A 25,850-nucleotide genomic window follows, 5' to 3' on the forward strand; every position below is an offset into this window, starting at 1 on the left:
GACCCCATCTCCTCCCCATCCGCTCACCTTTTTCCTGGCGAGATTCAATTCCGAGGTACCTCTTTCGTTCCGTAGCCGGGCACCAGCTACATAGACCACCGGGGCAGCAGTCTCCTTTCCACTGGCTTCTCCGCTCCTGCTGCGCCGTTGCTTCGGTTGGCTTTCTCGCTACCCTCTCATCCCATCTGTCTTCATCGCTCCTGGAAGCAACAGCGAGAGAGTCCCTGTTCGGGCGCCAAATGTGGAAAAATCTGCAGAGGCTTAAGGACAAGACGTAGTCACCAATATGGTTAAAGTGAAGTCGTCTATTAACAATTTACACTTGCTTTATATAGAACCCTTGTTTATATAACGATATCTTGCAGGTGGCTATATCTTGGCCACAAATCCTTTTCTCACAGAACTTCTGCTGGCTACATCATTATGCTGTTATTTTTCTTTTTCTACTGCCAGCTTCCTTATCTTTTTCTCATAGCTCATCTTTCAGTAACCTTAGAACTAGGCCTCAAGGCCCTTAGCTTGTATTTAGCTAAAGCTAAATAGTCAGGATTGCTCACGTCTGTTTTCTTCCAGACAGTTTCCCAACACCAGCTTATTCCTCATACTGCATGCATTGGTTTAATAAAGCATTTCAGAGAGGGAGTTGAGCACATAATTTTTGCCCTTGAGGGTTGGTAGGCTTTCTCATTCTCCAAAATGCTAGCACTCTGCCCTACAAGTGCTGGGCTACTACACCCAGGGGCCTCACTATCAAGCTTGGTTACATCCCCCTCCTCCTTCAGATCTAGTTTAAAGCTCTGTCAATCAGCCTCAATCTCTTGTGCAAAGATTCTTTTCCACCTATGAGAAAGGTGTCTCCCATGAGGTGCCAGCAAGCCTGGTGCTCTATAGGCCATCCCATTGTCAAAAAAGCCAAAATTCTTCTTTTCTAGTGTAATGTTTCTTTTGTATTTCTATAGTTGAGAGGAAATAATGAGTTACCAAACATCCTTAAATAAATAAATAAAAAAAATAAAGTTCATATTTCCTTCTGCTGATTGTGTTATTGTCATATTTAAGAAAACAATCAGACCCTTACCAAAGTGAAGATTCTGAATTCTGCTGCACCCTAAGGCATAATCAGAGACTCCTGTTGACTTTTGGGGTTTTTTGGTTATTGTTCAGGTTTGTTTGGTTTTTTACTTGAATGAGTTTGGACATCCCTCCTGATGGATATCCTTTTTTGCTTAATGACCAGAAGTTTAATAAATTTTCCTGACAGATTGCTAAAAATTAGCAGGTCTTTCTGTTCAGATTCTCAGAAATCCCTTCCTTTGCTCTGCAGCAGCTGGAAGCCCTCTGATCTCTATTTTGGAGCCTTTGGAATTGTGTTCTTTTCTATCAAGTTTCCTATACCAGGATCATGAATGTACTTTCTTAGTTTCTTCTTTAAGATAGCAAGCAGTGAGAATAAAATTTTTGAGCCATGTTTGCTGAGTCTGTCCCTGAAGGGGAGGATCTAGTGCTGTGGGAATCTCTTCTACTGGTAGGAAGGGGTCTCTTTCATTGTTTAATTCTTTGCTTATTGGACTATGGTTTTGGGGAGAGTTTAGGTGAGAGAAGACCCTTATGACCACTAATGCTGAATGTTCATGAAATAGTAGAAAGATAAGAAAGGATATTTGCCCTCACTCCATTGATAGGTCATCCCTCAGTACCGTTAAAGTAATTTTAAATCTTCCTTGTATCCAGATATTGATGGGTTTATATTCTTGTGATCTATACAGCAGTGTTGGCTGGGGGGGACAGGGCACTTGGACAGCTTTGAAGAGATCTGTGAAAAATAACTAGGAGAAGAAAACAGTTGTCAGTAAACACAGATCTGTTATTTATGTGTATGTTTATGGTTATTTGTTGAAAATTCCTAGTTTTGACTGTTAGCTTAAATAAGATAAGCTTGTAATTGGCCTCTGACTAGCTTGTCTTTGATGTTTGTCAAAAATGGAAAGTTTGACAATAAGTAATAACTGCTTACAAGTGGTATATTTGGTATAAATTTATTCATTGCTGATTTAAGTAATGCAAATAAGTTGTATTTCAAATAAGTGGAATCATATCCTAATGATCTCTGAAGAGTGTTAGAGCTTTAAAATGTTAAACTCTAAATTGTTATGCTTTAAAAAAGAAAGTTTGTACTGGAGTCATCAGATGGTTCACACAGATTTCAGTGTTACAGGTTCAGTCTTTGAGGTTCTGAAGAGTACATTCACATTTAACCATCTTGTATATGAAGTGTCCAACTGAATCCCTTACAAGGTGTAAATGGGGAAGTGGTGATTTATCTGTTGTGTCGTCAAGATCATTCAAGATAAGTCAGAAATCTCTGGATTTTAAAGTCTACCAAACAATATTAAAGCAAAGTGTTACCATTTTGCTAAAACAAAGCTCACAAACCATGCATGTGGATCTTATTAAGACTTACCTTTTCATGGGTATTTACAGAAGGCTAATTTCAGTTTGCTAGGACTAGCAGTTCTAGAAGTTTTTAGGCTATCATCCTATTATACTCATTTGTTGAAAGAGTTTAATATGGGATTTAATACAATCATCGGGTTTGCAAGAAAGCAACATTGGAGACTTCAGCACTAGTGGTGTTCTGGCTGCTGCTTTGGAAAGATTTCAGATTAAATGAAGAATGGAAATACTTCTTTAATACAGATTCCCTCATCCAGCTGCTGTCCCTAACACTTGCTCAGCTTCAAAGTATATCCGTTTTCAGGATGGATATTCTTCTAATCATGATTGTCTTGCAGTTTCAGCAGATATGTATTCAAAGGTATATGCGGTTATTCCAGTGCAATGTGTTTTTGCACAAATGTTCTGCAGTAATTAACTCCTAAACCTGAAAGTGGTCACTGCTTTGACATGCAGATATTTCCACAACTTGTCTCCAGGAATAATGTTCATAACAGGACAGGTGAGACATAACTGTTTGGAAACCCAGCTAACCTTTTTTTTTCCATTTGAAACTTGTGGTTCCTGTAATATTTTGTTTCTTGCACCACAGTGACCCATTTAATTTGACAGAACATCTCTGCTATTTTTTGGAATAAGGTAGCTTATGATCTTGCTTTGAGTACCGAGCTACTGCCTTGTGGTGAGCATGTTGCAATGTAAAGAGCACATCTGTGCAGATTTGCCAAGTCAAAATGATGCATACGTAGGACAATAACTGGGATCAGACTGTACTCTGAACTGTCAGAAATTTGTTCAAGAAATTGAAAAAAATGTTGATACATTTTAGTTGTATCTACGTTCTTGGAGGGAAGGAATGAATAATGTTTCTAAAAAGAAAAGAATCTGAAAACAACAAACTTGGATACCTGATCTCTAATATAGTCAGAAAGCTCTTATGTACTTTAAGACATATTCCTTTTATTACAAAAACTGCTACAAAGAATCAAGCAAAAAGATCTTCATCACACTTTATTGGTCTCAAGAGCTTGTGAGACTACCTGTTCAGAACTGTGGCAAGCTTTAGATCTAGGTTTGCAGGACTTGAAAGAAAAACATTAGTCTGATATTTTGGCAAAGTCCTAGATCCTGACAAAAATAGAAATTCTACTACCTGTGGAATGAAGTGGGCAAAGCTTGCATACTGATGCCTTGAAGGATATGAAGTATATTTGAATGGATATTGTAAAAGTTCCTAAGTACGTTTGTTAAGACCCTAAGTGGTCTTGGGAGTCATACCTTAACACAGCAGATTTATGTAAACTTGCCTATATTTGATTGTAAAAGAGAAGACCAGAAGACATCCATTTCAGACATTAATTACTCTCTCCTCAGTTCTCTGATACTCTTGATTATTTTCATATAGTTCAAAGCAAGTTCAAGATTTAAAAAGCCCACAAAGCCAAATTATGTTTGATGAAGGTAGTGGTACTCTGTGCTCATCTTACTTTTAATGCCCTAGTTCAACCTGATATTTTCATATATTTGGACTAACCTTTTTGTCCTAGATCCAGAAATCTCATAAGACAAAACAGTAATGATCAAGTCTAGTTCTGAGGATTGCCATCAAGATGCACTGGAAATATGAAGAAATCTGTTAGCAATCTGTAATTCCATCAGCAATCACCTTGCCATTAAGAAAAAGAAAACTTTAAAGGTGACCCTTTCTTCTCAGACAAGAGGTTGTGGTTATGAATCACTAAAACATCAGTATTTATTTGTGAAGATAAATGAAGACAGGGAATCAGGAGAGCTCTGTATTTAGAGGGAATATGCCAAATTGTGATGTGATAATCTATTTATATGTTCTCAACTTACAATTTGACATTTTGGATGATGATGACGAGCAGCATTTTGAGCCTCGTCAGTTATGGAAGTTCAAGAGAGAAAATTGGTCCTATCTGAATTGTTTTGATTGGTTAATCTTGGAGCCCTCAGCATGAGGGCTCTGAAAGGTGAGTTTTGGTTGATCCAGCTACAGCATTGTCACTATTTAATGCTGGGCTGGCAATTAACCGACTGACAGATGTTCTCTATTAGTCCCCCTCCCCTCCCCAATAAAGAAAGGAGACAGACTTACGGGTTGAAAACTAAACTACATAGCTATAATGAAACAGTAATGATAAAAAAAAATTAAATATATACAAATATACAGAAAAAATGATACCACGTTCCTCCCCCCTTTCCCCCAATAACCCTCATGTCACCACCGAGGCTGCAGGGCAGGCCCTGGGAAAGTCCAGGATGGACTCCTGGAGTCAGCAGCAGTTGGGAGCTGGAGACAGGAACACATGGATTCAGGCTGGCATGGTTGGGACCACAGGCAGATGAACGGACGGAATCCTTCCAGGATGCTGAAGGAAACAGGGAGAGGCGAAGAAGAGCCAAAGGGATGAGCAAAGGGTGAAAGCGAAGGGGTTTGACCCTCATGATCCCGCAGATTTATACCAAGTATGACTCCTTATTCCATACCATTTGCGTCATGCTCCAATCATTACTATCTCTTATCCCTAAACATATCTATACACAAATTATTACTATCTCTCTGTACTAAAATTCACTAAGTAATTCAGTCTATGATCGTAGATGTTCATTTATTGTGGCAGATTCTTAAAACAAGGAACAATTGTTACAGTTCATGTCCATGGTCTGCAAGTTGCAGGTTGCAGATGGTAATTTCAAGGAAGTTATTGGATGCCAGTCGATGAACATAATTCTGGTTTCATCACCACAAAATCATCCTGAAAAACACTCACAAAACACTGTTAGTTTATGCAATAATTCATATAACAGTAGCTAATGTGGGATACAAGTTCATGACTCCCAAAAATTCCATGCATTACTGATTAAGCTAGACAAGCAGAAATTAGGAATTCTCTCCTAGTGTTAGATCCCCTTGTGGTACACATTGTACTTCTCCATCTTTCATCGCCACCCACCAAGTGTGTCCAGGCCCTTGAGCAAAAGCAACCCCACGAATGGGTTTGCCTTTGCCTGAGGCAGGATAAACCCAAACTGTCTTCCCTAGCAGATTCTTTTCATGCACCACAGGCACTTTGTCCCCATCTACTGTGTGTAGAATATCTGACTGAGCAGGATCAGGTCGACTGATGGAATCCCTGGTGTTAACTAACCAGGTAGCTTTTGCCAAGTGCTTGTCCCAGTTTTTGAAAGTTCCACCACCCATTGCCTTTAAGGTAGTTTTTAACAGTCCATTGTACCTTTCAATTTTCCCTGAGGCTGGTGCATGATAGGGGATATGGTATATACACTCAATACCATGTTTTTTGGCCCAGTTATTTAAAAGATTATTTTTTATCTGAGTTCCATTATCTGACTCAATTCTCTCTGGTGTCCCATGTCTCCACAAGACTTGTTTCTCTAGGCCCAGAATGGTGTTCTGGGCTGTGGCATGAGGCACAGGATATGTTTCCAGCCATCCTGTACTTGCCTCCACCATTGTAAGCACATAGCGCTTACCCTGGCGGGTTTGAGGCAGTGTGATGTAGTCGACTTGCCAGGCCTCCCCATACCTATACTTTGACCATCTCCCTTCATACTACAGAGGTTTCAACCTTTTAGCTTGCTTAATTGCAGCATATATGTCACAGTCGTGGATAACCTGCGCAATAGCGTCCAAAAATAAATCCACCCCTTGGTCACAAGCCCATCAATATGTTCCATCCCTGCCTTGATGACCTGAAGCGTTGTGGGCCCATTTGGCTAAAAACAGTTCACCTTTATGGTCCCAGTCCAGATCTATTTAGAACACTTGAGCAGCCTCATCTGCTCGTTGGTTGTTTTGATGTGCCTCAGTAGCTCGATATGAAGGTACGTGGGCATCTACGTGACGCACTTTTACATCAAGTTTCTCTAACCTAGCAGCAATGTCTTTCCACAGTTCAGCGTCCCAGATAGGTTTATCTCTATGTTGCCAGTTGTTTTGCTTCCACTGCTTTAACCAACCCCATAAGGCATTTGATACCATCCATGAGTCAGTATAGAGATAAAGTCTTGGCCACTTTTCTTGTTCAGCAATGTCCAAAGCCAATTGGATGGCTTTTACCTCTGCAAATTGACTTGATTCACCATCTCCTTCATCTGTTTTTGCAACTAGTCGTGTAGGATTCCATACGGCAGCTTTCCACCTTTGATGGCCTCCTACCAGACGAAAGGACCCATCAGTGAAAAGAGTCTATTTTTTTTCATTCTCTGGTAGCTGGTCATATGGTGGGGCTTCTTCAGCCCGTTTTACCACTTTTCCTGGTGGCATTCCAAAGTGTGTGCCTTCTGGCCAGTGTGTTATTACTTCTACAATTCCTAGACGATCGAGTCTTCCTATCCTAGCTCTCTGTGAGAGTAAAGCAATCCATTTAATCCAGGTAGCATCGGTAGCATGATGGGAAGATTCTCTACCTGTGTACATAAAACCCAGTACAGGTAATCGTGGCACTAGGAGGAGCTGTGCTTCAGTACCAATCACTTCTGAAGCAGCTCTAACTCCTTCGTATGCGACCAGCATCTCTTTTTCAGTCGCTGTGTAGTTGGCCTCAGAGCCTTTGTACTTTTGACCCCCAAATCCTAGAGGTCGGCCTCGACTCTCTCCTGGAGCTTTCTGCCAGATGCTCCATGTAGGACCATCACCTCCATCTCCGGTGTAAAGAACATTTTTGATGTCTGGCCCTGTTCGAATTGGTCTGAGGGCCATTGCCTGCAAAATCTCCTGTTTAATACTTTCAAAAGCAGCTTGTTGTTCTGAGCCTCATTTCAAGTCTTTCTTCGCAGACGACATTCAGCTGGGGGGGAGTGTCGATCAGCTGGAAGGCAGGAGGGCTCTGCAGAGGGACCTGGACAGACTGGAGAGTTGGGCTGATTCCAATGGGATGAGGTTTAACACAGCCAAGTGCCGGGTCCTGCACTTTGGCCACAACAACCCCATGCAGCACTACAGGCTGGGGACAGAGTGGCTGGAGAGCAGCCAGGCAGAAAGAGACCTGGGAGTCTGGATCGACAGGAAGCTGAACATGAGCCAGCAGTGTGCCCAGGTGGCCAAGAAAGCCAATGGCATCTTGGCCTGTATCCAGAACAGTGTTGCCAGCAGATCCAAGGAAATGATTCTGCCCCTGTACTCAGCCCTGGTGAGGCCACACCTCGAGTACTGTGTCCAGTTCTGGGCCCCCCAGTTCAGGAAGGATATTGAGGTCCTGGAGCAGGTCCAAAAGAGGGCAACCAGGCTGGTGAAGGGACTCGAGCACAGACCCTATGAGGAGAGGCTGAGAGAGCTGGGGCTGTTCAGCCTGGAGAAGAGGAGGCTCAGGGGAGACCTCATCGCTGTCTACAACTACCTGAAAGGAGGTTTTAACCGGGTGGATGTTGGTCTCTTTTGCCAGACGACTTTCAACAAGACAAGAGGGCATGGTCTTAAGTTGTGCCAGGGGAGGTTTAGGTCAGATATTAGAAAGAATTTCTTTACGGAAAGAGTGATCCGGCATTCGAATGGGCTGCCCAGGGAAGTAGTGGATTCTCCGTCCCTGGAGATATTTAAAAAGAGACTGGATGTGGCACTCAGTGCCATAGTCTAGCAACCGCAATGGTGGTAAAAGGGTTGGACTCGATGATCTCTGAGGTCCCTTCCAACCCAGCCAATTCTATGATTCTTCCGGGTAACCTCGTAAAGAGGTTTCACAATCTGATTATAAGCAGGAATATGCATCCTCCAGAAACCAACAGTTCCTAAGAAGGACTGAGTTTCCTTTTTGGTAGTTGGTGGGGCCATAGATGGTTTTTGTTAATCACGTCCGATGGGATGTGGCGACGTCCATCTTGCCACTTAACCCCCAGAAACTGTATCTCTTGCGCTGGTCCCTTGACCTTGATTTTTCTTAATAGCAAAACCAGCCTCTAGAAGGATTTCAATTATCTTCTTACCTTTCTCAAAGACTTCTTTTGCTGTGTCACCCCACACAATGATGTCATCGATGTACTTTTCCAAGGTATCATGGATCAGTCCATGGCAGATGGTAGGGCTGTGTTTCCACCCCTGGGGCAGTCAATTCCAAGTGTACTGGACACCTCTCCAGGTGAAAGCAAACTGTGCTCTGCATTCTGGTGCTATAGGAATAGCAACAAATGCATTAGCACTGTCAATAGTAGCATGCCACCTGGCTGCCTTTGACTCCAGCTCAAACTGAAGTTCTAGTATGTCCGGCACAGCAGCACTTAGTGGTGGTGTAACCTCATTCAGGGCACGATAGTCCACTGTCAGCCTCCATTCTCTATTAGCCTTTTGCACTGGCCATACAGGACTGTTCAAGGGTGAGTGAGTCCTGCTGATCACTCCTTGGCTCTCTAGTTGCCAGATCAGCTTATGAATGGGGATCACAGCATCTCTGCTGATGCGATATTGTCTGTGATGCACTACTAGTGTATCAATTGGCACCTGCTGGTTTATAGTTCTTAGCAACCCCACTATAAAGGATTTATCTGAAAGGCCAAACAAAGCATGCAGCCATTCTGCGTTCTCAGTCTTAATAGCTCTGGTACCAAAGAACCACCGGTACCTCTCGGGTCCTCGAAATCACCTCCCTTGAGGTAGTCTATGCCAAGGATGCACGGAGCATCTGGACCAGTCACTATCAGGTGTTTATGCCACTTTATTCCAGTGAGGCTCACATCAGCCTTTACAATACTCAGTTCTTTAGATCCCCCCGTCACTCCAGAAAAAGTGACGGAGTCTGTCCCTTTCTGATTCGATGGCATTAGGGTGCACTGTGCACCAGTGTCCACCAAGGCTTTATACTTTTGTGGCTCTAATGTGCCAGGCCATCCAATCCACACAATCCAATAAATTTGGTTTTCTCTCTCCTCCACCTGGCTGGAGGCAGGGCACCTGTAATCTTGAGCACGTACAACATTGTCAGTATGTGCATTACTGGAGTTTGCCTCCCCAGTACTCACACCTGATGTACAGGGATCTTGAGTCACCAGCATATTTGAATTGGATAACTCCACACTGGAGACTTGAGCAGCCTTCTTTTTAGAAGGACCTCCTTTTGCCTTCGTCTTACTCAGCAACTTACATACTTGCTCCTCTAGGACAGCAGTAGGTTTCTGATCCCACTTTTTCATGTCCTCTCCATACTCACTCAGGAGTGCCCATAGGATTTCTCTTATTGAATTCTGTTTCTCTCGATTCCGTCTCATAGGAGGGTGTCTCCTCTTAATGGCTGCAATGCGGCGTCCTCCTCCTATCTGAGGAAAAAGGGGTGAATGCATTTTCTCAGTTGTTCTCTTTATAGCTGAGACCCAGGCTCACAGTACACAAGTCCCTCATGGAATAGGACTGAGCAGATTCTGAGTGAGTCCTCCTCAGATGACTCTGCTTTAGAGTCTGTTTTAGCTGCTCTACGTGGAGAGGCAGTATCTTCTATTTCCGCTATCACCTGGTCGTCTCATTCAGAGCTGGAAGTGTTAAGGCTCATTTCTGATTTCCATTGTTTTCCTTTTCTCCTAGTTACAGGGTCAACAAGTAGCTGTGTGGGCTGAGGGGGAGAGGCTGTGGTGTCTGCAGCAGTAGCAGCAGCAGGGCTCGTTTTCTGAGCAGCAGCAGTGTCTGTGGGGGTAGAGACAGCAGCTGCAGCTATAGAAGAAACACTGGCGATGCTGGTTGGTTTTATCTGAGTTGTGCCCTTGTGTGAGGGGGGGCAAGAAGCGGCTGCAGAGGCAGAAGTGGGGGTGCTCTCTTTATGAGGTGTGCAAGTTCCCCTTATTGTAGTTTTCTTACTCCTCACCAACGTATGATAACACATGAAAATATTCACAGACACCTGAAAAAAAATGCCTACAAGAATCAGGAGGTTCAAAACTATAATACGCATAATGCCATTTTGACTAGAATCCGGTGAATTCAGCCAAAGAGTGGTATATTCCCTCAAAAGAAGGCTGAAAATGTAATTACCAACAAAGTTTTTAATCCTTGTATGAAACAGCACTGCACCGTGTACTGCACTGCATACTAGTATTGCAGACTATATCACAACTACTTTTCTCAACCAGTGCTTACTAGAAGTAAGCCACATATTAACACTCATTCCAGCTGCAAAAGCACATATCACATACCCTGAATACCAAAGGTACGGCACGATTGGTTTAAGCTCCAACCCTGTGAAATTTCCAGAGAAAAAGGTCTCATTCCCACTCAGCGAAGCCATTCTTCCACTGGAGTTGGAATTTAAACTATTCAGGCAAATTAGTCAAAATTTAAACTGGACTCGAGCCAATTAGCTTGAGCCCCACGTTGGGTGCCAATAAATCTGTCACAGTTTAACACTTGCCCGGCATTTAAACCGAGTGATAGATGCTCTCTATTAATCTCTCTCTCCTCCCTGATAAAGAAAGGAGAGAGAATAAGGGAGAGAGACTTATGGGTTGGAAACTAAACTACACAGCTTTAATGGAACAGCAATCATAAAAAAAGAAAAAAATAATTAAATATATACAAATATACAAGAAAATTGATACCACGTTCCTCCCCCCTTTTCCCCCAGTAACTCTCATGTCACCACTGAGGCTGCAGTGCAGCCCTGGGAAAGTCCAGGCTGGACTCCTGGAGTCGGCAGCAGTTGGGAGCTGGAGGCAGGAACACACAGATTCAGGCTGGCACTGATCAGGACCACAGGCAGATGAAGGGATGGAGTCCTCCCAGGATGCCAAAGTGTAGTGGAACAAAGCAATCAAATGCCTCTGATTACCGAGAAGTAGGTGTGAGCTGGTATCAAATCCAACTGTGCCCAGTTAGGGCAGGCCCCCTATTGAGCATGTGCAAGACCAGGGGGCCAATAAAAGGTGAGGCTCACACCCACCAACTTGCTCACTCTTGGGCTAGTCACAAGAGAGGCTGGTAGCTCATCAAGCTACCCTCCGATCTTGCTAGTTCCACTATGTGAGTGATAGACTTAGAGTACAACTCACAAGTCTAAACTGCTGCACCTAATTAGACCTTGAGGCATCGATCCCTACAGAAAGGTTCGTCTCGCAACATCTGGTGGAGAATGCGGGCATAGACTTCGGTCTAGCCCGTGCTCCGATGAAACCAGAAAAAGTGATCCGACCTAGCGCAAACTACAATTAACAGAAGATCTGAGTTCTTGGGTAAGAAGACCCGTTACCTTTACTTCGATACTACTGATCAACCAAGAAAAGAAGAAGAAAAAGAAGATGGGACTTTCAGCAAGCACCCCTGTTGCCTCCTTCCCGGTTACTGCAGCCGCACGGGAACTCTGGCATGAGGTCGGTGACCTGTTGGGAAGCCTCCATACGCAAGAAGTGAGGAAAAACATAACCGGGTTAGATGGTGTCTGGGGAGTGGTGATCAAAAGCCTAAAAGAAATAAAAGCTGAGGCGAAGGCTGCCATTACTGCCATTGAAGCACTCCCGCCGAACGCTAGCTTCGATACTAAAACACCACCACCTGAGGCAGAACCCGGTGTAGTCCCGACAGCACCACCATTACCTGCCGAGAATGAAAAAGCCCAAAAGGCGTTCCCAGTTTTGAGGGACAACAGCCTTGGCATCAAGGGCATGAGAGGAAAAGTGCATCATACCATAGCTGAATTCCTCTTGGACATCGGGCTGGAGGAAGAAAAAGAAGTACCTGCTCTGAAGAAGATGCCGACGACCCATGCCTCCGAGATGGGTGGTCCCAGCGGCTTGAAACTGCCCTTACTGTCACTTCTCAGCTTAGAAAATGAGCATGGGAAAGAAGCGGCCACCCCATCAGCTGCAACCGTCAGCCTAGAGGAAAAAATAAAAGCTCTCCTGGATCAAACAAATCAGGCTGTGAGATCTTTGGAAAAAAGGGTGACAGACATGGAGCAATACTCGTCTTTCTGTAAATATCGAGACCCACCCACCCTCCCTGACGATGAAGAAGATATTCCAGCCCCACTGTTATCGAGGCAGACCAACCCTATCATCAAGGGTGCTGGTAAACCCCGACCCGGAAGATGTTCCGGAATCATCCGAGATGCCATCCTCGAAGGGGAATGGGAGGCCAGCACTGTTGCTTGCCCCGTCATATATGATAACAATGGGCCGCTTATATTCGAACAACATAGCTGGAAAACTCTACAACAAGCCAAGAAGACCCTGAGAGAGAGGGGGTTAAAATCGGAGAGTGGTCAGGCCGTCCTGGACTGGTTGTTCACCGCGGACACCAACTGTCCCCATGATTGCCGAAATTTGGCCAGGTATCTACTCACCCCCTCCCAACAGATTGTTTGGCTTAAAGGGTGGGAACGCCTGGCCCAAGCAGAGGCAACCCGCCCTCGAGCACCCAGTGACCCATTGTCAGGGATAACCAGCGAGATGCTCACGGGCGCGGGACGGTTTGCGGACGTTTAAGTACAACTCCAGTTCCCGACTGTGCTCCATCACATCGCTGCATATTTGGCCCGCCAAGCATTTAACATGGTTCCCGAGCCCACTCCACTCCCTTCGTTTACTGCCGTTAAACAAGGGATGAATGAGCCATACCAACACTTTGTCGATAGGCTCTGGCAGTCTGTCACAGCTCAGTCCGAGCTGGGAGCTGAACAAAGGGAATCAATGTTTAAATTGCTGGCGTTTGAAAACGCAAATCTGAAAATAAGTCACTGTTTTCCACACTACCGAAGACAGCTGGCATTTCGGACATGCTAGAGGTAGCTTCCAGGGCCACCCAGACGCAGCAGCATCAAGGAATGGCCAGTGCCTTCGCTGCCGCTCTGGAACCCACACAGAAGCTCCTCGCAGCGGTGGCGCAGAGGCTGGACGGAAGGGGTAATCGGTTCAAAAGGAGAAACCGACCAAGGAAATCCACCCCCGTCTGCTACTGGTGTGGGACAACAGGCCACTGGACGAGAGACTGCTCAGCTACAGTGTGGTGCGACCACTGCCAAAGAGATAATCATAACAACCGGGCTTGCAGGTTCGCAAAAAACGGCAGACGCAGCGCGCAAGGCCCCCGTGCCACGACACAAGTAGCCGGGCCAGCGCTATACAACGGCTTCCCGCTCCAGCCACAAGGGGAAGCTTGGGCATCGATGTGCCCTGTGCAATAGACATTACATTGACGACTACTCAGATTTACCGGTTACTGACGGGAATACACGGACCTATACATCAGGAAAACAGCACGATAGGAGCCTTGTTAATGGGACGTTCATCTACAGGAGTCGCAGGACTTGGTGTGCTCCCAGGGGTTATAGACGCGGATTCTACAGGGGAGATAATGATCACGTGCTTCACGTTGACGCCTCCCCTGATAATCAAAGCGGGAATCTGGATAGCACAATTGGTCCTTCTCCCAAAAATGAATTTGGGAAAGAATGTCCCCACGGCACGAGGCGGTCGGGGCTTTGGATCATCTGGAGGCACTCTAGTAAATTTAGTGCAACAGATGAAGACCAGGCCCATTATTGTTGTGAAGATGATCGCCGGAAAAGAGGAAAAGACACTTTCCGCGATGATGGACACGGGGGCTGATGTCACAATCATCAACCTCAACGTATGGCCTCGTCACTGGAAACTTGTCACTGCCCGTGATGCCGTCCAGGGAGTAGGTGGTGGTTCCACCCCCCTTCAGGCCCTAGAACCAGTGCAACTTCAGTTTCCTGAAGGACAGAAGGTAACCGTGCGTCCCTATGTGTTGTCATTGCCAGGGCAACTAGGAGGGTTGATCGGCAGAGAAGTAATGAGTCAGCTAGGAGCTGTCCTCTCCATCCCTGAGCCCACCCGATCTCTTCAAAATTTTCAGTAAGGGCCACTGCAGTAGTGCCGCCAACCCCCAGACTGAAATGGAAATCAGACACCCCCGTCTGGGTAGAGCAGTGGCCTCTACCAAAAGAGTGGCTACAAATTGCTAACCGACTAGTAAAAGAACAGCTGGATGCAGGACACATCCAGCCATCACTCAGTCCTTGGAACACACCTATCTTTGTTGTTCCGAAAAAATCAGGAAAATGGCGATTAATACAGGATTTACGAAAGGTCAATAATCAGATGTGGCCAATGGGTGCCCTCCAACCTGGGTTACCATTGCTTACGATGCTACGAAGAGGCTGGCACCTTCTGGTCATTGACCTCAAAGACTGTTTCTTCAATATTCCCTTACATCCAGAAGACACAGCGCGCTTCGCGTTCACCATCCCTTCCATCAACAAAAGTGAACCTGCGAAGAGGTATGAATGGGTAGTGCTGCCACAGGGGATGAAAAACTCCCCGACATTATGCCAAATGTATGTGGCATGGGCGCTATCGCCGATCCGCGACGAAATGCCAAATACACTAATATACCATTACATGGACGACATACTATTCTGCCAAGAAGCCCCGTTCCCTGACGACTTCAGTCAAATCCTGACCAACTGACTGAAGACGAAGGGACTAATAGTTGCTCCGGAAAAAGTGCAGACCCAATTGCCCTGGAGCTACTTAGGGTGGAAAGTTACCGACGCGATGGTGAGACCACAGAAACTGGAGGTAATAAGTTCAGTTAAAACATTGAACAATGCCCAAAAGCTAGTGGGTGAGCTCCAATGGGTTCGACCCATTGTAGGCGTCACCAACGCAGACATCCACCCCTTTTTGTCATTGTTACGGGGCACGCATCCAAATGTGTTAGTGAACTGGACAGATAGCCACACTAATGTGTTAAAACAGGTCGTCCATAAACTGGCAACCGGCTATGCGGATCGGCGAGATGCCACACAACCCATCGGCATCTGGATATGTAATCACCCATCATTCCCATTCGCGCTGTTATTACAAGACTTTAACTGGCAAAAGGACAACTGCAACAACGATAACCGAAAACGCAATCAGAGCTCCCTGAGACCAGGCTCCATAGCCATCTTGGAATGGCTATTTCCATTGCACGCGCTGCAGAAAGGTATATGGCAACAGACTGAGATAATAGCATTCTTGATACGTAAGGGATGGCAGCGTTGCCTGGAGGTAGACGGTCAAGAGCCAGGATGGATCAGCATCCCCATAAAAACAATCGACTTTGGCTACTGCAACGCTCCGTGCCTCTACAACTTGCTCTATTCGGATATTCCGGGGAAGTCCGCCATGGAGGCCCAACACATAAGCGTTTACAGACCATCAGCCAGCTTCATTGGATTGAGCGTCCGATCGTTTCAGAGCGCCCAGTGCCTGGCATCACAGTTTTTACCGACGCCGGAAAAAGGTCAAAAACGGCCGCCTGCGTATGGCAGGATAAGGGTCGGTGGAAACAACACCTGATTCCGGGCACTGCGGAAGATAATCTACAGACTCTGGAATTGCTGGCTATTATCTGGGCCCTAACGCAATGGCGACAGGCTCCCCTTAACACTGTCTCCGACTCGCAATATGCAGTCGGAGTTGCGAACCGTATCGAGGATGCTATTATCCAGCCGGTACAAAATAAGCGGCTATGGGAGCTCTTCCTTACGCTACAACGTGTGCTAAAAATTCGAACGGAACCATGCTGCATACTACCCATCAGAAGCCATAAAACCTCTCTGGGACTGGGTGAAGGAAATGCAAAGGCTGACTCCCTGGTCAGCCTAGGATTCCAGAATCCCATCAGTCAGTTTGCAAAGGCTCAAAACAGCCACTCTCTATTCCATCAGAATGCCAGGGCATTGAAGCACATGTTTTCCATTCCGTGGGAAGACGCGAAAGGGATTGTTAAAGCGTGCCCTCAATGCGCACAATTTGGCCCAGCCCTAGGAGTGGGAGTCAACCCACGCGGACTGCAAGCGGGAGAAATCTGGCAGATGGATGTCACCCACGTCCCAGAATTTGGACGTCTGAAATATGTTCATGTCACGATTGATACCTTTTCGGGCATACTCTGGGCAACAGCTCAAACAGGGGAAAAAGCATTACATGTGGTCCGTCATCTAACTAATTGCTTTGCTGTCATGGGGGTCCCCCAAGTAGTGAAAAACCGACAATGCACCCACCTATACAGGCGGGAAAGTCAAACAATTTTTTGCTACTTGGGGGGTAAAACACATCACAGAATCCCCCACTTGTCTTCAGGCCAGGCGATAGTAGAAAGAGCTAATCGCACCCTGAAGACGTACTTGCAAAAACAGAAAGACAGCAAAGACATGGACCCGCAGATGCGGCTTGGCAAGGTACTGTTTACGCTAAATTTTCTTAGCACAAGCCGTGACTCCGGGAGAGGTTATAGCTGTGTCTCAACAGACTCCGGACCTCTCTGGGTACCCAGTAAGTGGACACGCCCTGCCACAAACAGACCTTTAAAGAACAACGGTGCAGCATCCAGCAGTTTGAATTAATTAATCCGGACAAATTTGCCTAGACATTACATGACTCTTCTTACTTGTTGGTGGTGCCCCCCCAACAAAAAAAAAAAAAAAAAAAAAAAAAACCAACCAAACAAAAAAAAAGGTGAGAGGGATTAGCACTTTTGTTGTATTGAGTTTATTCACACACAAAAAAAAAAAAAAAAAGAGAGGGGGGGAAATGTAGTGGAACAAAGCAATCAAATGCCTCTGATTACCGAGAAGTAGGTGTGAGCCGGTATCAAATCCACCTGTGCCCAGTTAGGGCAGGCCCCCTATTGAGCATGTGCAAGACCAGGGGGCCAATAAAAGGTGAGGCTCACACCCACCGACTAGCTCACTCTTGGGCTAGTCACAAGAGAGGCTGGTAGCTCTTTGAGACACGGTCCGATCTTGCTAGTTCCGCTACGTGAGTGATAGACTTAGAGCACAACTCACAAGTCTAAACTGCTACCCCTAATTAGACCTTGAGGCATCGATCCCTACAGAAAGGTTCGTCTCGCAACACCAAAGAGAGCAGGTGAAGAAAGGGAAGCAGGAAAAGCAGGAAGGGCAGGAGGCCGGAAGCTGGAAACCCTGTGATCCCTCAAATTTATACTGAGTATGACGTGTATGGGATGGAATTCTCTGGGCAATTCTGCAATCTATCTTGTCCGTTCCTCCCCAAAGGAGGGCTGCAGGTGGAACCTCTTTACTCCTTCTGGAGGGTAAAACATTTCCTAAGAGTTGAGCAGTGTCCTTGGCTCTGCATACCAGTCTCTAGCTGTAACTAGAAACATGGAGTGTTATCAGTCCTAGAAGCTGACACTGTCTGAGAACCTTGCTGCTAATATCAGCAAGTGCAGCTACTTACAAGAGACTTAGCTGAAAGCAAAAGTACAAGACAGGAAATCACCTTTATCCTCGCCCAAACCAGGACAGATGGAATACTCTATTTGGTCAATTTTGGTCACCTCTCCAGTACACTTCTCCCTAAAGGAGGTTTGCAGGTGTTACCCCTTTCCTCCTTTTCTCTTTTCAGAGCATAAGATGTTCCTCGGAACTGAGCAGTGTCTTTGGTTTTTCATACCAGTCTCTAGCCGTAACTATAACTGTCACGGTTTAACACTGGCCCGGCGATTAAACCGAATAACAGACGCTCTCTATTAATCTATCTCTCCTTGATAGGGAAAGGAGAGAGAATAAGGGAGAGAGACTTATGGGTTGGAAACTAAACTACACAACTTTAATGAAACAGTAATGATAAATAGGAAAAATTACTAAATATATACAAATATACAGGAAAATGGAAACCACATTCCTCCCTCCTTTCCCCCAATAACTCTCACGTCACCACCGAGGCTGCAGGGCAGCACTGGGAAAGTCCAGGCTGGACTCCTGGAGTCGGCAGCAGTCGGGAACTGGAGGCAGGAACACACAGATATGGGCTGGCACGGATCAGGACCACAGACAAACAAACGGACGGGATCCTTCCAGGATGCCGAGAAGGAAGGGAAACAGGAAATCAGGAAATCCGGAAATCCGGCTTGGCCCTCGTGATGTCTCAAATTTATACTGAGTGTGACGTATATGGGATGGAATACTCTGTTTGGTCAATTCTGGCATCTATCTTGTCCGTTCCTCCCTAAAGGAGGGTTCAGGTGGGACCTCTTTACTCCTTCTGGAGGGTAAAATGTTTTCCTCAGAGCTGAGCAGTGTCCTTGGCTCTACATACCAGTCTCTGGCTGGAACTATAAACATCAAGTGTTATCAATCCTAGAAGCACACACTGTCTGAGAAACTTGCTGTTAATTTCAGCAAATGCAACTACTTACAAGGGACTTAGCTAAAAGCAAAAGTACAAAACAGAAAATCACCTTTATCCTGGCCCAAACCAGGACATTCCACCCCTTATTCCATACCATTTGCGTCATGCTCCAATCATTACTATCTTTTATCCTTAAACATATTATACAAAAATTATTACTATCTCTCAGTGCTAAAATTCACTAAGTAATTCAGTCTACAATTGCAGATGTTCATCTATTGTAGCAGATTCTCAAACGAAGGACCAGTCTTCACAGTTCATGTCCATGGTCCACAAGTTGCAGGTTGCAGATGGTAATTTCAAGGAAGTTACTGGATGCCAGCCGATGAACCTAGTTCTGGCTTCATCACCACAAAATCATCCTGAAAAACACTCACAAAACACTGTTAGTTTATGCAACAGTTCACATAACAGTCGTTATGGTGGGATACAAGTTCATGACTCCCAAAGAGTCCATGCATTACTGATTAAGCTAGACAAGCAGAAATTAGGAATTCTCACCTAGTGTTAGATTCCCTTGTGGTACACATTGTACTTCTCCATCTTTCATCATCACCCACCAAGTGTGTCCAGGCCCTTGAGCAAAAGCAACCCCACGAATGGGTTTGCCTTTGCCCGAGGCAGGATAAATCCAAACTGTTTTTCCTAGCAGATTCTTCTCATGCACCACAGGCACTTTGTCCCCATCTACTGTGTGTAGAAGATCTGACTGAGCAGGACCAGCTCGATTGATGGAATCCCTGGTATTAACTAACCAGGTAGCTTTTGCCAAGTGCTTGTCCCAGTTTTTGAAAGTTCCACCACCCATTGCTTTTAAGGTAGTTTTTAACAGACCATTGTACCTTTCAATTTTACCTGAGGCTGGTGCATGATAGGGGATATGGTATATCCACTCAATACCATGTTCTTTGGCCCAGTTATTTATGAGACTATTTTTGAAATGAGTTCCATTATCTGACTCAATTCTTTCTGGTGTCCCATGTCTCCACAAGACTTGTTTCTCTAGGCCCAGGATAGTGTTCCGGGCTGTGGCATGAGGCACAGGATATGTTTCCAGCCATCCTGTACTTGCCTCCACCATTGTAAGCACATAGCGCTTACCCTGGCGAGTTTAAGGCAATGTGATGTAGTCGACTTGCCAGGCCTCCCCATACCTATATTTTGACCATCTCCCTTCATACCATAGAGGTTTCAACCTTTTAGCTTGCTTAATTGCAGCACATATGTCACAATCGTGGATAACCTGCGCAATAGAGTCCAAAGATAAATCCACCCCTCGGTCACGAGCCCATCGATATGTTCCATCCCTGCCTTGATGCCCTGAAGCATTGTGGGCCCATTTGGCCAAAAACAGTTCACCTTTATGGTCCCAGTCCAGATCTATTTGGAACACTTGAGCAGCCTCATCTGCTCGTTGGTTGTTTCGATGTTCCTCGGTAGCTCGATATGAAGGTACGTGGGCATCTACGTGACGCACTTTTACATCAAGTTTCTCTAACCTAGCAGCAATGTCTTTCCAGAGTTCAGCAGCCCAGATAGGTTTATCTCTACGTTGCCAGTTGTTTTGTTTCCACTGCTTTAACCAACCCCATAAGGCATTTGCTACCATCCATGAGTCAGTATAGAGATAGAGTCTCGGCCACATTTCTTGTTCAGCAATGTCCAAAGCCAATTGGATGGCTTTTACCTCTGCAAATTGACTTGATTCACCATCTCCTTCATCTATTTTTGCAACTAGTCGTGTAGGATTCCATACGGCAGCTTTCCACCTTCGATGGCCTCCTACCAGACGACAGGATCCATCAGTGAAAAGAGCATATTGTTTCTCACTCTCTGGTAGTTGGTCGTATGGTGGGGCTTCTTCAGCCCGTTTTACCACTTTTCCTGGTGGCATTCCAAAGTGTTTGCCTTCTGGCCAATTTGTTATTGCTTCTACAATTCCTGGGTGATTGAGTCTTCCTATCCTAGCTCTCTGTGAGAGTAAAGCAATCCATTTACTCCAGGTAGCATCGGTAGCATGATGGGAAGATTCTCTACCTGTGTACATAAAACCCAGTACAGGTAATTGTGGCACTAGGAGGAGCTGTGCTTCAGTACCAGTCACTTCTGAAGCAGCTCTAACTCCTTCGTATGCGGCCAATATCTCTTTTTCATCAGCTGTGTAGTTGGCTTCGGAGCCTTTGTAGTTTCGACCCCAAAATCCTAGAGGTCGGCCTCGAGTCTCTCCTGGAGCTTTCTGCCAGAGGCTCCATGAAGGACCGTCACCTCCATCTCCGGTGTAAAGAACATTTTTGATGTCTGGCCCTGTTCGAATTGGTCCAAGGGCCATTGCCTGCACAATCTCCTGTTTAATACCCTCAAAAGCAGCTTGTTGTTCTGAGCCCCATTTAAAGTCTTTCTTCTTCCGAGTAACCTCATAGAGAGGTTTCACAATCTGATTATAAAAAGGAATATGCATTCTCCAGAAACCAACAGTTCCTAAAAAGGACTGAGTTTCCTTTTTGGTAGTTGGTGGGGCCATAGCAGTTATTTTGTTAATCACGTCCATTGGGATGTGGCGACGTCCATCTTGCCACTTAACTTCCAGAAACTGTATCTCTTGTGCAGGTCCCTTAACCTTGCTCCTTTTAATAGCAAAACCAGCCTCTAGAAGGATTTCATTTATCTTCTTACCTTTCTCGTAGACTTCCTTTGCTGTGTCACCCCACACAATGATGTCATCGATGTATTGTAGATGTTCTGGAGCTCCACCCTTTTCCAAGGTATCATGGATCAGTCCATGGCAGATGGTAGGACTGTGTTTCCACCCCTGGGGCAGTCGATTCCAGGTGTACTGGACATCTCTCCAGGTGAAGGCAAACTGTGCTCTGCATTCTGGTGCTATAGGAATAGCAAAAAATGCATTAGCAATGTCAATAGTAGCATACCACCTGGCTGCCTTTGACTTCAGCTCATACTGAAGTTCTAGTATGTCCGGCACAGCAGCACTTAGTGGTGGTGTAACCTCATTCAGGGCACGATAGTCCACTGTCAGCCTCCACTCTTCATTAGGCTTTTTCACTGGCCATACAGGACTGTTGAAGGGTGAATGAGTCTTGCTGATCACTCCTTGGCTCTCTAGTTGCCGGATCAGCTTGTGAATGGGGACCACAGCATCTCTGTTGACACGATATTGTCTACGATGCACTACTGATGTAGCAGTTGGCAGACGCTGGTTTGTAGTCCTCAGCAACCCCACTACAAAGGATTTATCTGAAAGGCCAAACAAAATATGCAACCATTCTGCATTCTCAGTCTTAATAGCTGCAGTACCAAAGGACCAGCGGTACCCTTTCGGGTCCTCGAAATCACCTCCCTTGAGGTAGTCTATGCCAAGGATGCACGGAGCATCTGGACCAGTCACTATTGGGTGTTTATGCCACTTTATTCCAGTGAGGCTCACATCAGCCTTCACGATAGTCAGTTCTTTAGATCCCCCCGTCACTCCAGAAATAGTGACGGAGTCTTTCCCTTTCTGATTCGATGGCATTAGGGTGCACTGTGCACCAGTGTCCACCAAGGCTTTATACTTTTGTGGCTCTAATGTGCCAGGCCATCGAATCCACACAATCCAATAGATTCGGTTGTCCCTCTCTTCCACCTGGCTGGAGGCAGGGCACCTCTAAGCTTGAGCACATACAGCATTGTCAGTATGTGCATTACTGGAGCTTGCATCCCCAGTACTCACACCTGATGTACAGGGATCTTGAGTCACCAGCATATTTGAATTGGATAACTCCACACTGGAGACTTGAGCAGCCATCTTTTTAGAAGGACCTCCTTTTACCTTCGGCTTACTCATCAACTCAAACACTCGGTCCTGTAGGGCAGCAGTAGGTTTCTTGTCCCACTTTTTCATGTCCTCTCCACACTCACACAGGAGTGCCCATAGGGTTCCTCTTACTGAATTCTGTTTCTCTCGATTCTGTCTCATAGGAGGGCGTCTCCTCTTAATGGCTGCAATGGGGCGTCCTCCGTCTGTCTGAGGAGAAAGGGGTGAATGCCATTCCTCAGATGCTCTCTTGATAGCTGAGACCCAGGCCCGACAAGGGGCTATGACAGCATCTTCACACTCTCGTACAGTTTTAATCACATCACCCACAGTTGCATCTACCTCTGCAGGAACCCATAGCATTACTGATAGTGTATGATTAAAAGGTGGTGGTGCAGCATGCACAAACCTTTGCATCATAGGTTTAGGGCATGGTACGTGATAGGGATCTTCTATGTCATTATTATTATAGATCACGTCTCGCACAGCCAATTCTTCGAGATACCTGATAGCTTTTCCAAGTGTGGCTGCTTTGATCTGTGGGCAGTCTATTTCCTCTTTATAGGGATATCTCTCCCTTACAGCTGACAAGAGTCGTTTCCACAGGCTGGTAGTTCCAGCCTTTTCCCCAAATGCCCGATCAATACCTGCATCTTTGGCCAGGGATCCCAACTGCCTGGCTTCCTTCTGAGTTAATGTTATGGTGGCAGCCCCCTCATTCCAACATCGGAGTAACCAAGAGAGAAGTGGTTCACCTGAAAAACGGCTGTAGTCTTTTCTCAGAGTACGCAAGTCTCTCATGGAATAGGGCTGAGCAGATTCTGAGTCTGAGTCCTCATCTGACTCTGATCTAGCTGCTCTACGAGGAGAGGCAGTATCCTCTATTTCCTCTATCACCTGGTCATCTTGTTCAGACTTGGAAGGGTTAAGGCTCGTTTCTGATTTCCATTGTTTTCCTTTTCTCCTAGTTACAGGGTCAACAAGTAACTGTGTGGGCTGAGGGGGAGAGGCTGAGGTGTCTGCAGCAGTAGCAGCAGCAGGGCTCGTTTTCTGAGCAGCAGCAGTGTCTGTGGGAGTAGAGACAGCAACTGGAGCTGTAGCCGATATGCTGGCAATGCTTGCCGGCCTTATCTGAGTTGTGCCCTTGCGTGAGGGGGGGCGAGAAGCGGCTGCAGAGGCAGGAATGGGGGTGCTCTCTTTACGAGATGTGCTCGTTCCCCTAGTTGTAATTGTCTTATTCCTCACCAATATATGATAGCACATGAAAATATTCACAGACACCTGAACAACAATGCCTACAAGAATCAGGAGGTTCAAAACTATAACAATCATAATGCCATTTTGACTAGAATCCATTGAACTCAGCCCAAGAGTGGTGTATTTCCTCAAAAGCAGGCTGAAAATGTAATTACCAACAAAGTTCTTAATCCTTCTATGAAACACCACTACACCATGCACCATGATATACATCAATATGGAGGACCATATTGCAACGATGGTTCTTAAGCATTTCTTACGGAAGAAAAACCACATATTAACAGCAATTCCAGCTGCGAAAAGACAGATCGCATACCCTAAATACCAGAGGTACGGCATGATTGGTTTAATCTCCAACCCTGTGAAATTTCCAAAGAACAAGGTCTGATTCCAGCTCAGGAAAGCCATTCTTTCACTGGAGTTGGAATTCAAACTGTTCAGGCAATTTAATAAAAATTTAAACTGGACTCGAGCCAATTAGCTCGAGCCCCACGTTGGGCGCCAATAAATCTGTCACGGTTTAATACTGGCCCGGCGATTAAACCGAATAACAGATGCTCTCTATTAATCTATCTCTCCTTGATAGGGAAAGGAGAGAGAATAAGGGAGAGAGACTTATGGGTTGGAAACTAAACTACACAACTTTAATGAAACAGTAATGATAAATAGGAAAAATTACTAAATATATACAAATATACAGGAAAATGGAAACCACATTCCTCCCTCCTTTCCCCCAATAACTCTCACGTCACCACCGAGGCTGCAGGGCAGCACTGGGAAAGTCCAGGCTGGACTCCTGGAGTCGGCAGCAGTCGGGAACTGGAGGCAGGAACACACAGATATGGGCTGGCACGGATCAGGACCACAGACAAACAAACGGACGGGATCCTTCCAGGATGCCGAGAAGGAAGGGAAACAGGAAATCAGGAAATCCAGAAATCCGGCTTGGCCCTCGTGATGTCTCAAATTTATACTGAGTGTGACGTATATGGGATGGAATACTCTGTTTGGTCAATTCTGGCATCTATCTTGTCCGTTCCTCCCTAAAGGAGGGTTCAGGTGGGACCTCTTTACTCCTTCTGGAGGGTAAAATGTTTTCCTCAGAGCTGAGCAGTGTCCTTGGCTCTGCATACCAGTCTCTAGCAGTAACTATAAACATCAAGTGTTATCAATCCTAGAAGCACACACTGTCTGAGAAACTTGCTGTTAATTTCAGCAAATGCAACTACTTACAAGAGACTTAGCTAAAAGTAAAAGTACAAAACAGAAAATCACCTTTATCCTGGCCCAAACCAGGACAATAACCATTGAGCATTATCAGTCCTAGAAGCAGACACTGACTGAGAAACTTGCTGTTAATTTCAGCAATTACAGCTACTTAGAAGAAACTGAGGTGAAAGCAAAATTACAAGAAAGAAAATTAATTCTATCCTGGCCCAAACCAGGACAAGCATTTTAAGCCATCACAGTTGCTGGCCATTTTCCTTGCTCCTATAGTAGGGGTAGCAGAAGGAAACGTTTGCTTGGCTCTTAGATGCCTTGTTCAGTCTGGTAGGTTGATGCAAACCATCTTCACTAGTGCCTTAAGCTGATGCACTGAACAATGAAATTCACTTTAAGAAATGTGAATGCATGTACCTTCTGCTACAGGTGAAACCTTAGTTAAAGGAATAGAGCAGATAACTTGTAACAGTAACGTCTTAAAGGCTACTTTAAGATCCACCATCAGACCGTTACAGGATTTTTTCAGTGTGAATGACTGACTTTTTCCTAAGAACACAAGCGTCTCAATTTGTGTTTCAAAATTTAAAGAGTTTTAACTGATAAATAAGGTAGTGATGTGTGTGTGTGTATGTATTTATATTAATGTATATGTTTAAAAAAGAAAATAAAATTTGAAATCTCTCAGTCTGTATGCTTCTACTTCATGGCCATTCCTAAGACCTGCCATGAAGCTCAGTGTGGTCAAAAGTCTTCTTAGTCACGGAGTCACTGCATGAAGGTTTCAAAAACTACATTTGTTTTAATAATTAGTGTAGGGAAGTTTGTATAGATAAGCTGTCATATGAATTCAACAGTTGTTATACAAAAGAAGCAAAAATCTCCATGCTAAAAAGCTGTACCCTTGATTTGGCAAATTTAT

General features: G+C 45.2%; 1 protein-coding gene across 1 annotated transcript in view; it reads left to right on the forward strand.

The window, feature by feature from the left end:
* Positions 1 to 15,885: 15,885 nt before the first annotated feature.
* Positions 15,886 to 25,850, forward strand: part of LOC103535423 (nipped-B-like protein) — a 57,169-nt gene continuing 47,204 nt past the window's right edge. The window contains exons 1-2 of the mRNA XM_030468351.1: positions 15,886 to 15,975; positions 16,620 to 16,755. Coding sequence (XP_030324211.1) covers positions 15,886 to 15,975; positions 16,620 to 16,755 — 226 coding nt within the window. The remainder of the gene's footprint in view (positions 15,976 to 16,619; positions 16,756 to 25,850) is intronic.

The sequence above is a fragment of the Calypte anna genome, chromosome W (assembly GCF_003957555.1).
Source record: "Calypte anna isolate BGI_N300 chromosome W, bCalAnn1_v1.p, whole genome shotgun sequence".
Lineage (NCBI taxonomy): Eukaryota > Metazoa > Chordata > Aves > Apodiformes > Trochilidae > Calypte > Calypte anna.